The sequence below is a fragment of the Magnolia sinica genome, chromosome 2 (genome assembly GCF_029962835.1).
Source record: "Magnolia sinica isolate HGM2019 chromosome 2, MsV1, whole genome shotgun sequence".
Lineage (NCBI taxonomy): Eukaryota > Viridiplantae > Streptophyta > Magnoliopsida > Magnoliales > Magnoliaceae > Magnolia > Magnolia sinica.
The window spans coordinates 69,416,619-69,429,968 of record NC_080574.1 but is presented as its reverse complement, the minus strand read 5'-3'; the positions used below and the strand labels follow the sequence as shown (position 1 = coordinate 69,429,968).

Genomic DNA, 13,350 nt, shown 5'->3' with positions numbered 1-13,350 from the left:
ACCCAAGGGCTAATCCTGAAACCCTAATCTCTTGAATAAAGTGGTAGAAAAGAGATGAATTTTTATTCATTCAATAATAATGAAAATAGGGTTTCTTACAACGTATATATAAGCTATGGAAAGAGTAAAAGTGCACTAAAGCCCCTGAAAACAAGAAAAATAACAAAAAAAGATGAAAAGTAAAGAAAGTGCGATAAAGCCCCTGAAATAAGAAAAAGAGCAAAACAAAAAAAAAAAAAAAAAGCCTAAAACTAAAACATTCGTGTGGTAGGGTGTGAAATCCGACCCATGGATCTAGGGTCAGGGTGTGATCATGCCACTCCTGCACTTGTAGCGTGTCAAAAAATGGGTCCAATAGACCCAACGTCCATCCACATCAACTCCTCCACTCCGGTACTCCGTCGGCGACGCCTCCTCCTCTGGTACACTCTAAATGGTGCACCACTGATGTCCACATCAACGATTCAACCACCATTCATCATTTGGGGCCAACCTTTGATGTGGTCCGTTCATCATGTGCGCCCCACCTTTGATGTGGGCCATCCATCATGCGGGGCCCACCCTGGATGTGGGCCATTCATCACTAGGGACCGACCTTTTAATGTGCACCGTTCATAATGTAGGGGCCCATCTTTGATGTCGGTCATCCATCATGTGGGGCCCACCATCAATGTTATTGTCCATCATGTGGGGGCCACCTTCAATATCCACCGCCCATCATGTGGAGCCCACCTTTGATGTGGACTATCCATCATGTGGGCCCCACCTTTGATGTGGGCTGTCTATCATGCAAAACCCGCCTTGGATATGGGCCACTCATCATTAGTGCCAACCTTGATGTGGACCGTCCGTCATGTGGGGCCCACGTTGATGTGAATCATCCATCATGTAAGGCCCGCCATTATTAATTGCCCATCATGTGGAGCCCAACTTTGACGTGGTCTATCCATCATGTGTGCCCAACCTTCAGTGTGGGTTGCCCATCATGCAGAGCTCGCCTTGGATGTGGGTCATTCATCACTAGGGGCTGACCTTTGATGTGGATTGTCCATCCAATGGGGCCACCTCAGTATGGGCCATCCATCATGTGGGGTCCAGCTTCAATGTCTAGTGCCCATCATGTAGAGCCCACCTTTGATGTTGATTGTCCATAACGTAGGCCCCACCTTTGAAGTGGGTCGTCCATCATTTCAGCTAGCTTTGGATGTTGGCTTTTTATCATTATGGGCCAACCTTTGACGCGGACCATCCATATGTGGGCCCACCTTTTATGTGGACCGTCCACCGTGTGAGCCCCACCTAATGTAGACAGTCCACCATGTGAGGCCTCCCTTGATATGGACCGTAAGAGAGAAGTTGAAAAGCTAAAAAATGACTAATTAAGATAGGTAGCTTTTAGCTAATAAGTTACTTTTACAATGATACTTATCAAACTAACTTAAGTGAAAAAAGTAACTTAATTACGTAAGTTAAAAAGTAACTTATTTGGTAGTATCCAAAGAAGCCCTATATATCCATGCTGCTGGTTGTTAGATGAGTTTTCAAAAGGGTCTTATGTTCCCATTGGACTTTGTTATATTTTATTGGCACAACCTGAAAAAAAAAGAAAAATAAAAAAAGGAGGAAGGTCCCAACAGTAAAAGATATGAATGAGCATTGGGCATTATGCTGTTGCATAATATGTATGCAATGGCATAATGGCATACTCAACCACATACAAACCGTGTACAAAAAGTATGCCATTGCATACTCTCAAAATTGCATATGCCATCATGGGCCATTTATGTGATTGCATATGACTTTTTTTTAGTGATGATAAATTTATTAATGAAGGGCCAAAGCCAAAAATTACAAGAACCGAAAACCAAAGAAAAGAAAATTGCAACTGAAGCCAACTGATCGGGAATTGGGAGACAACTTTCGACACAATTGCCCAATCCATTACACGTGATTTTCTCCTTTTAAAATCCTCTAGTACATCCCCCTTCTGATTCCTAAGGCATCGATCATTCCTTTTAAACCATATTAACCAAATTCGCACTACTAAAATGCCACACTTTTTGTTTCCAATCTTCCCTTTACCTCCACCATGCCACATATATGATAACACTGGGCAAAACACAAATTTTCTATGAAAAAAGGGGTAATTAGATTAATTCAAGCTAATATTGTAGAGGGACGCAGATGGGGTGGCTGATTTTCTTGTGTGAAAGGGAGTGATGAGAGGGTCCCTTGTTATTGGCTCCTCAATTCCACTCACCTAAGGAATCATCTTCTTTGTTTTGAATAAAATTAGTTGTCATTCAAAAAAGCAAACTTGAAAACTTAGATCTGGGCTGATGTAAGGGTATTGGATATAAAATGTCAAGAGCCAAATGAAACCATGATTGTCAAACTGGGAAAAGAGGTGTACATCATCTTCAAATCCCATAGGGACCTAAGAACTTCTAGGAGGCATTAATTTGGCATCTCGATGTTCATTTTGACATCATTGGCCTGTTTCCAAGGTTATTTTGAGGTCTACGATGACTATTCTGCATGCTGTTTTGTGAGATTTTGTCATTTCAGGCCTTGCAATATAGCCGCAAGATTAGTAGTTAAATTATGACAGGTTTGAGTATTTAATGTTTTCAAGGGAACTCTGTATTTTGAATAGTTAGGTTACAATTAAAAGTTCGTAGGTTTGATAGAATTAATGGTTAAAAGTGTTTTAAGTAACTTACACGATGTTAATGTAATGGGATTTCTTTCTCCATGTGCTTTATTCTGCGTGGGTGTTGCTGAGGTCGATCACGGATTTCTTTTGGGCACAACAAGGAGTTGGGGTGGGCAAAGAAAGGAAAGCTGTTTGGCATCTTTTGTTTCTAGCGGTGCTTTGGTCCATCTGGGGTGAGCGTAATAGAAGATGTTTTAGGAATTGAAGATCTTCAATCGAGGAGGTTATTGAAGAAATTAAATGTAATGTTGTTGTGGGTTGGGCTTCTCTTGTAAGGCATTTAATCCTGCCATTCTCTCCTATGTTTTTGAGTAGTATAGTTGGGCTGTATTCTTTGCGCTTTTGGCGCTTCTCTAATGAAGTTTTGTTCTCTCTCTCTCTCTCTCAAGAAAATGATAATAATAATAATTAATAAATAAAATAAAAAAAGTAATGTAGGTTATGCTATATGCCGTAGCTTAACCTTAATGCTATGTAGCTCATGATAATAGCTTGAGTTGTGTGTTGCCTATGCTACATGCTCATTTTTTTATGCTACGCCCTACATAAGCTACGTTGATGCTAATTTGCATAAGCTACATGCTACATAACCTAAGCTACATGCTACTTAGATGACACTAAAAGTTAATTTTCAATAAAATATTAAAATCAATTAATGTTGTCAACGATTTCTCACATTTTTATATTTTAATTAAAAATTTGTTGATCTTTTCAATTTTAGTTAAAAAGAAAAGGTACAAGTAACAATGTCAAATCAGTTCCATTGCCCTTTATCTTTGTACTCAATCTTTGACCTATTTTCCTATTGTTGTAGGTTCTGTTTGGTTGCTCCCAACATCATGAAATTTCATTATTAATTGATAATTTGGTGCAAAATATCATGAAATTTCATTATTAGTCAGTAATTGGTGCAGAATATCATGAAATATCATAATATTTGGTGCAATAAACCACAAACTTAATTAAATATCTAGAAGTAGCATGTAGCATCAGCTACATGCTTATGTAGCTTATGCCTCACGCTTCTGAGCAGCGAATGCTATCCTACATGCTATTCACTATTTAAAACACCGGTTAATACTAGATGTTGGGCTTTTCTTACAAAAAGATGTAAGGGGGTTAAAGGAGAATTGTGTTATTGTTGAATGATAATGTATTCTTCTAGTGATTGAGATATTTCCATTGTTAAGGTGTGCGTGTTTGTGCTGTTATTGCAGAAGGTTTACCTGGATTACCCTTCAAGGGACCTAGGCATTGACGAGGATTGCTGTTTTTATCCCTCATTAATTAAACCCATTGATTTTGTTGCATAGGCAAGAGATTTGCTTCTTAAAAAACCAAGCAAAGATGTAATGGCAGGTCACTAATGGTATCCTGATATCAGTATGCTGATATCCGTACTCTCCTGGATGTGGAGAATGGGGATCCATGCCTCAGCTTCATGCACCTGCGTATGTTTATTTGGATCTCAGAGGATGGCTGCTTGAGGAGGGAATCAAACAAACATGAGCAGTAGAAATAACTTTTCTAATTGAAATTAGAATGGTTAGTCACTGGCGACTAGATTGGTAGTTTTTGGTTTCCCAAGATGGAACCCCTATTTTAGAACACAGACATTGGTGTTTGCATTTCAAATATTCACAAGCAAAGGCGGATGTGAGGTGCATCCAAATGGTACCTAGAACTCTAAAAATAAAGTAAATAGGAGGGCTTGAGTTGTGAGAGGAAATGTGTTCCCAAATTTTAGTTGCAATACCGGAAATGCCCCTATTTCCATTTTAACTTGACGAATACAAGGACAAACTGAATTTCCATTTTAAACCATTGACACACAAAAAAAAAAGAAAAAAAAGAAAAAAAAGAGAAAAAGAAAAAGAAAAGAAAAGAAAACTGAACTTGCTTTGCATTCAAATGGTACATAAACCTCTAATGATGAAGAAAATAGGGTCACTGAAAAAGTCTAAAGTCAGCATTGGAGACTGGGCAAACACAGAACACAAATGCATTCATGCAAACATATTGAAAACAGAACAAATATAAAAACTGGTATTTTCCATTTTTTTCCCTGTTTTGTATCACATTTTTTAGACTCCTTTTTCTTTTTGGTTTGTTTGTTTCAATGAAGTATTCAGACTGATTTGGCTGACATGTGCATCAATTCATGTTGGTTTTTTAGCCAACCTATACAAAAATACTGTTACTTTGACTGCAAATTCTAGATGCACCAACCACTTTTTTTTTTTTTTCCTGGCACTTGAAGTTCAAGGTGTCTTCTTTTATTGATGATGGACCTGATTTTTTATTATGTGTGAGTCCAGGTGTTTGAACCATTTGGTCCTGTGGAGCTGGTGCAATTGCCTCTTGATCCAGAGACTGGGCAGTGCAAAGGTTTTGGTTTTGTTCAGGTGTGTGTGAATCTTAAGATATGTGTTTCTTGTTATTCAGGATAGCTGATTAACTGTTTCTTTTGGGCTTCTGCAGTTTGCCCGTCTCGAAGATGCTAGGGCTGCTCAAAGTTTGAACGGGCAACTCGACATTGCTGGCAGGATAATAAAGGTCAGTTTCTGCCATGATGCAACCATCATATACCTTAATCTACGCTTTTGCATTACATACACCTTTCAATGCCTCCAGGTGTCAGCTGTTTCTGATCAAGTCGGAATGCAAGATGTTGGGGCAAATGCTGGTGATTTTGATGACGACGATGGTGGAGGCTTGGTTAGTGATTTCTTCTTCCTCTATTCATTTTCTGTAGACACGGTTGTAGTAGCATGGCTTTGTACTTGTCTTCGTAATATTTGTCATTGGTTCTATTGGTTATCACATATTAGGTGCTCTGTGATGGTATATCGATCTTTTTAACCATCTGCTTCAGTGTGTTATCTCCTGCTCTAGGACTTCTTTTTAGCTCTTATAAATTCAATTCAACTGCTGAAAAGAATCAGTTACTTGAAAAAAGGTCTATTTCTTCAAACTCATGCAAGGAGGGAACTGCATTATTGTTAGTTATGCCAATCTGGAAGCTGGTCATTGTTGCAGTCCCACTTTCCATCTTGCATGCACTTGTGAGCGTCATATGGACTTTTGCACGTTAAGTTCTCCATATATACTTGTTTGGATTGCTATCTACCCGTATGCATGTAAATGCTTGTGTTTGTCCATCGACCAGGAAAACACCAAATATGAGTTCGTATGAAGTTGTATCAATGTTCTTATCTTACTGCTCATGTGTTTGAGCTGTTTGTTTTTTTAGTTGCATTTATTCATGCATTCTTGCAGACCTACAAACATGTCTATTCATGCATGGGTGCTTTTAGCATTATGAATCTGTGCTTGGAAATTCTAATTATTCATTGGAGGTCAAATTAATTTACGAAAGGGCGTACTACCAAGGCGTGCTGAAGCCGTTAATGGTATTAGCGGACCTTAAAATGCGTTACGGGGTTGTAATGATGTGACCCTGGAAAAGTGAAATGTAACTGCTGTTATGGGTGTAATGGCCAATGGTGTCCGTGACGTCGAAAAGTGGCCTTTAAAAAATAATAATTTAAAAGCCCTTCGCAATCTTCTTTTTTCTACCTTTCTTTCCATTTCTCCTCCTTCAATATTGACCACCCTATGCACAAAAACAAGATTAAAAGCTTCTCATTTAAGGGTTTTGAACATAATCAATGGATCAAAGCTCTGGGGGGCCATTTGGGAAAAAAATTTCAAAAATAAAAGTGATTATTTTTCTTTTAAAAGAAAACAAATTCTTGCTGGAAACTGTTTGTATGACGGTTAGAAGACTAAATCAACTACATTTTGCTATATTTGTGATTGATTTAGTACTTTGCTAGCCCTGTTTATTTCATTTTAATTTATTGCTGTTTTTATACTGATGGCTCAGTGGTAGAAACTGTGTTTCTACCTTGAGGTCAGGGGTTCAAGAACCCATGTGGTGTGTGTGGGGGTGTATGAGTGTGTACTCACCTTTCAAAAAATATAAAAAAACAACAAATATATATATATATATATATATATATATATATATATATATATATATTTGTCTAATATTCATTTTGGAAAATGATGTGGGATGATTAGGCCTGCAACACCATGCCTTAGTATTGATGTGCTCTTTTTGTATTTATTTTTTTAAATTTTCCAATGGGAAAAAGACAACAAAAAAAATTTATGTTTATGTTCAAAATCTAACGTTGATGCTTGGAAGAGATGTGCCATGATTAGATGTACAAACATGCCTTAAATTAGGGGTGATATGGTAATTTAGTATTTTTAAATTTTAATTTTTTTTCAACTTTCTGGCTATTTTCGTGTGAACAGTAACTATGAGCAAAAATCCCCCCAAAAATTTAATTTGTCCAATATTCATTTTGGAATAATCTTAACATGTGTATGATGATTAGGTGTAGAAAATCATGCCTTTGATTATTCTTGATATGCTAATTTACTCTTTTTTTTGGATGAACAGTAATTATGTGTGATCCCCTCATCTAACATTCATTATGGAACACTTCAACATATGTAGGATGATTAGGTGTACAAAACCATGCCTAAGATTATTCTTGATAACCTCATTTCGTATTTTTCTTCATTTTTTTTTTTTGTTTAATTTTCTGCTGAATAATTGATTAGTGAGTGAGAGTAAACATGTGGAATCCGGAGTTGTTCTTCTGTGCAAGGTAATACACTGGAAAAAGGTATTTATTAGTCATTATTGGCATTACATTCATGCTAGTATCTTTATCATTGATATTGCATATTTGACAAATCATGTATGGGAAAATCAGAAAACAGTGCGAGACAGCATTCCCACTGAAGAGTGAACTGTTACTACACATGGTGAAATTTTAAAAAGAATACATATTTGGAATCTTCATGTGTTTTCGGATTTTTGGGATATTTATTTGGAATATATATATATATATATATATATATATATATTGTTACAAAAAAAAGAGCAAGAGCCATCTTATGCCCTGTATAGGCCGCATCAGCCAATACAAGCAACAGTATCTGTTGGCACTGTTTTGCTCACTGATACCATTTCACCATACATTGGGTACTAAGACCGAAATGATTCTAGCCATCCTACTTTAGGTCTTCGTGTTGATGTATATTCTTAGTCACTGCACAAACGATATTTTCAATCAAAATGGTTCTAATAGTCTATGCTATCATGTCAACAAGTTTCCCTTAAAGTGTGGTATGTGATTCAGCACTTCAGGCAGGAAAGAATTTCATAAGTGCTGGGATTCCTAACCTTAGTTACAAGATCCTTCTAACTAGGTGCTGTTCTTGCTTTCAAATCACACTTCAGACTCGCACTCCCACTCCCTACCTTTTATACTTGATAACATTTTGAAAAGGACGCTTCCTCGCTCCCACACATTAATCTCTTGCTGCTTCCCTTCATGCTTCATGCAACTATGTTCCTAACCCCTAAAGGATTTATTGAGATCCTTCCTGGTCAGGTGGCAACCTGGGATTGGATCTCATGTCCTTTCTGGAAGGGCGTTTTGAGCCCTTGGCTGGGAATGATGGTAGAAATGGCTCTTGACTGTTAGCTTGAAGGCCGTTTAGGGTCTAAAAACATCTGGTCTGGCAACCCAGCATACCAGGAAACACAACAGCAAAATTGAGTGCTTGCTTACCTGCCATCTTGTGGTTTTCTGCTCAAGATACTCTCTTTATCATTGCCAGTTTCATTCACGACAGTGCCCACTCTAGCGAATCCAGTCTCTCTTTTAACTGTGATGTGCCTGTGACATATGTAAATGGTGTCGGACTAACCTATGATTGTGATCCAGTTGATTAAATATTAAGGTTTGGTAGCAAAATTCTTCTTAAAGATTTAGCAGTACATACTTGTTAATAGGTCACTTGTGCACGTATGCGTGTATCTTGTCATTGATCCCATGTTATCTTGGAGTTTTTGCTCATTATGGGAGTGGACTAGTAGTAAAACCCCACTTAATGGTCAAACTTGAATTGATCTTCATATGACAATGAGGAACCTCACTTTTTACTAAAGCTACTAGTGGGAATATTGGAGGCTGAAGAGGGGCTCCTAAGTCCTAGCATGGTTTAGATCAAAGATCATACTCTCATTTTCAGCCCAATCCCCCACTGCCCCCCAGTGCAAACTGAAGCCAAAGCAGTCAGTGAGACCTGCATATAATTGGTGCAGCTCACAATGTCCAGTTTATTGTTGAGGGATATTCAGTTATCATCGGGCAGTGGATCTCGTCAAGGACTGAGGGGGCTGTGTTTTGTTTTCAGGGGCATTAGGTCCCATGCTGCTAGATTAAACATTTCATTCACTCACGTGAGAAAAGAGTCTAATGTTGCTGCTCAGCATCTAGTGAGGGTATGATGCAAGACAATTAACCACTTGCTCTAAAAGCTCGAACTGTTAGAGTATGGCGAATTAATCTCTTTAATCACATGGGCCGCCCACCCCAAGTGTGTCTCCGCATCCCATGGGGTACCCCACTCGAGTCCGGTGTGAAATGCGCATTAATCACCCCCGGTGAGGAGTCTCGAACACGAGACCTCCTCCGTAGGCCGCACCCACCCCGAGTATGCCCCTGCATCCCACAAGCGACCCCACTCGAGCCCGGTGTGAAAATGCCCCTACATTAGGGCACAACTTGTTCCGCTCTTTGTATCGTGGGATCCGTTCTGTCTCTTTGATTTTAATATATTTTCAGTTGCCTTAAAATGTAAGTTTTCTTTTGAAACCAACAGCTGATTTGATTTGTCTGTTTTGCCTAGTGTTGTCATATGCGATCACGTAAGTTATTATGTGATCATTATGTGGTTTTTGGACCATTGGGCCTTATGCGGTTGCACAGAGAAGTAATACCTCCCTCCCTCTACCCCCTCACATTTCTTCCCAAAATAAAATTTTCTTCTCTCTCTCTCTCTCTCTCTCTCTCTCTCTCTCTATCCCCCTTCTCCAAAACTCATTCTCTAAATGTCTCTTAACTCACTTTCTTACTCTCTCACACTAATACTCTCAACCTCTCCTTTATCTATCATTCTATCCGACACTACTAGTCCACGAGGCAAGTAGAAGGCTCTCACTCTTTAAAGTGTCAAGAATTTGGGCTCACACTCCAAAAACAATTTCCTACACTTCAAGCATTTTGACACATTTTTTTTTTTTTTTTCAGATTTCTTTTAAAAAAAAGTTTCAGGGGCTGTGTGATCGCATATGCGCACAGTCCTCCTGGATCTCACAGGATCGCCTATGCCATTTGACAACCTTGGTCTTGTCAATAAGGTGCTAAATAGGTGAAAATTTACATCCAGTATGGATGGCACGTTCTGCATAACAGCCGATACACATGGGTGGAGATGACTTATATGCAGTTGGACACTGGGATGTTAAACCATGATGTCAAGTGGTTTCCTAATCCTACTAAGATATAAAAACTAATGATACTGCGTTAGTTCTAGAAATGTAGTATCATGTGCATGACTAGCTTCCAGAACCGCACTAATGGTTAGTTTTTGGGAGAGCCTTGTCTTTAATTTTATTGGAATTAGTGCCACGGTCCGAATGATGGTTGTTGACAAACTATGGATGTGCCCTGTCCAGACAAGGCTATCTGAATGGAACTTTTTCAGTAACCAAATGGTCCAGTTTATATTACTCTGCATTCTCATGTGGTTGTATTTTAGGCTTTGGCTTGCAATTTGCAAATGATTTTACATCAGTTAGAAGACTCAGCTATTTGCTTTAAAATTAGATGTACTCCTGATGTCATGTTGATGCTCATTTTTTAGGCTGGCATGTTTATGCCCAGTATCTTTTTATGCTGTACTGCATGTCTGGTAGTGCAAACGCATTGCATGGTTACCAATTTGTCATGACCTTGTTCGGGCCTTTAGGCATTTGAAGCTTGGATCTGTTTTTTTAATACTTTCAATCTATATATTTTCTTTAGATGAATTATATGATCCTAGACCTCAGCTAGTGTACTCCAATGATACAGACAGTATGCTTGGGTTTCCAGTTTGAACAAATGGGGTCCATGGTCCAGGGATTGAATCCATTGATATGTTGGGTCCCACCATGGATGAACCATGCACCTAATATCTCATCATTGGGTAATAACAGTCCACATTCAAATGATCAAAGGCCTAAGATTTGTAGCCAGGTCCCCAGGATCTTTCAGTCTGGAATATTGGATCATGGTCCATCCGCTATGGGACCCAGCGGATCCTTTGATCGAAGGTATAAGTGATAGGTTCATCTTGCTCGCCCACAAAGATTGTCATAGGTTTAATTGCTAGCCAACACCATCAGAGATGATTTGGGAGAGGGAGTTGCAAATGCTAATCAGCCTGAATTCCTCTACCTTAGTAGTGCAATGTCATGGGCTGCTGAACCACGAGGCCCGTCCTGCAAACTGAAGTATACTGTCGGGTTTAAAAACTGAAAATCTGAGTATACTGTTGGGTTTACAAACTGAAAATCTGAGTATACTGTTGGGTTTACAAACTGAAAATCTGTCTACTGTTGGGTCGAGGATCATATAACTTCTCTCCTTCAATTATATATGTCATGCCTGAATTGTATGATTTTCTTCCATTAAAGCTTTCACTCCTTTCAATTAGTGTTGTTTCAAACTTCTATTGCAGGTATTCTTAGGTACCATTTCTCTCTGTTCATCTTGCCGGCAAACATTTTCAACTGATGCAAATTTCTGATAGTCATATGATGTGGGGCATTTCTGATTGTTTTTTTTTTTTCAGGCTCTGAATGCTCGTTCTAGAGCTATTCTCATGCAGAAATTGGATCGGAGCGGCGCCACAAGGTTAGTTTTGACTGAGCTTGAGCAATGCCTGCCACCTGTTATTACCAACAATGGTTTTATTGACTCCATCCCATCTCACATACAGTATAACTGGATCACTTGGCACTGCTGCCGTCAATGGTCCTCCTCTCACTGTACCGACGGCACCACTCCTTGGCATTGCTCCAGCTGTTACTCCCCTTTTACCCGCACTTGGTGGACAGGCAGCTGTGCTTTCGGCTTTGTCAAATCCAAGCCTTCCAATTCTTCCTTTGCCTACTGCTCCAGTCGATACCATTGGGGTCCCCAGTGAATGTCTGCTACTGAAGAATATGTTTGATCCCGAGAATGAGGTTTGTTTGCCTACTACACAGTTGGATTTTACCCCATCTTCCTTTCATTTTCACTTTGGTGTACTTAATTCATGTTGTAATGTTCTGCTGCAGACTGAACCAGATTTTGATTTAGATATCAAAGAAGATGTTCAGGATGAATGCTCAAAATTTGGCAGCGTGAAACATATCTTTGTGGACAAGTGAGTAGCCAAAAGCAGTCAAATATTCCTATTTTTCTTTACTGTTATGTCATATGTGAAAAAATAATGAATTTCTACTTATGTTTCCCATTTAAATTGGTATTGATTCCAACCGCATTTTGGGGTGGACACGAGTTCACCCTGATTGATTCAGTGATGTGAGAAGGTGAAATTGCATGAAGCGGGCTTCTAATTTACTGTGTTGTCTACCTAAATTTGCGCCTGGTTTATCTGCTTCCTCCACCCTAATTCGATAGTCCCTGAGTGTCCTCTAGATGTGCCCTGAACATTCTCTAGACATCCAAAACATATCTTCTTCTTCATGTTCTTTCTTTCTTTCTCTCTTTTTTCTTTTTGTCTTTCTTCTTCTTCTTCTTCCTCTTCTTTGTGTGTGTGTGTGTGTGGCAGAAGTCGATCTTCAAGTATGCATTATCCAGACACCAAAACATACCCCTAATGATTTTGCACCTCATTTATGATTTATTATCAATGAATCATGATTCATCATAAGGTTTCTTCATTGGTCTCATTGTTGGATGTGGGTTGTACAGGAATAGTGCTGGCTTCGTGTATTTACGATTTGAAAATGTAACAAGTGCCATGAGTGCACAACGTGCCCTCCACGGGCGGTGGTTTGCTGGGAAGATGATCACGGCCACATACATGGTTTGTTCTCTTCTTGCAGTCCTCTCTTGTAATATGATTTTTTTTTTTATCAGTGTCTTATGTTTTGTTTTCCTGTGTTTGCAGCTACCTCAGAATTATGAGGCAAAGTTTCCAGAGAGCAAATAAGCAGAGATGCAAACGAAGTAATGAGAAAGAGTAGATAATATAGTCAACACTGTTAGCAGTACTTTGGAATCTGGTTCCTTGTGGTTGTTTTAATCCATCTGTGTTTTAATCAATCAATTGTTACGAATTATGTTGAATTTGTTGAAAGTGGTGAAAAAGAAGGGTAAAATTGTTTGTGTAGCTCAGCTTTATTGTCTTTTGACATCTTGAAGTTTTGTGGTGTTATTTTTCCTGGAGAGCTACCCAAATGCAACCGGACTGGCTACCTAAGCTGGCTGATCAAATGAGCTGACTCAGTCTAATCGTTCAGATTTGTCCTGATTGATAATCTGGACTAGATCCCTAAATCTGGTGAGATGAACAGTTAAATGTGGGGCCACCACGATGGATGAGATAAATTATGTTGGATTTGTTTTAATTAGTCTATAAGGTTAGATTGAGTTCCCTTTTTTTTTAATTTATTTTTTATCTCCTTGGTGGGCCATGTTTTGGGCATG

General features: G+C 38.8%; 1 protein-coding gene across 1 annotated transcript in view; it reads left to right on the top strand.

The window, feature by feature from the left end:
* Positions 1-13,032, top strand: part of LOC131237182 (uncharacterized) — a 33,510-nt gene extending 20,478 nt beyond the window's left edge. The window contains exons 7-14 of the mRNA XM_058234852.1: positions 5,035-5,121; positions 5,198-5,272; positions 5,351-5,434; positions 11,486-11,547; positions 11,633-11,879; positions 11,973-12,061; positions 12,613-12,727; positions 12,812-13,032. Coding sequence (XP_058090835.1) covers positions 5,035-5,121; positions 5,198-5,272; positions 5,351-5,434; positions 11,486-11,547; positions 11,633-11,879; positions 11,973-12,061; positions 12,613-12,727; positions 12,812-12,853 — 801 coding nt within the window. The 3' untranslated portion in view covers positions 12,854-13,032. The remainder of the gene's footprint in view (positions 1-5,034; positions 5,122-5,197; positions 5,273-5,350; positions 5,435-11,485; positions 11,548-11,632; positions 11,880-11,972; positions 12,062-12,612; positions 12,728-12,811) is intronic.
* Positions 13,033-13,350: the final 318 nt, after the last annotated feature.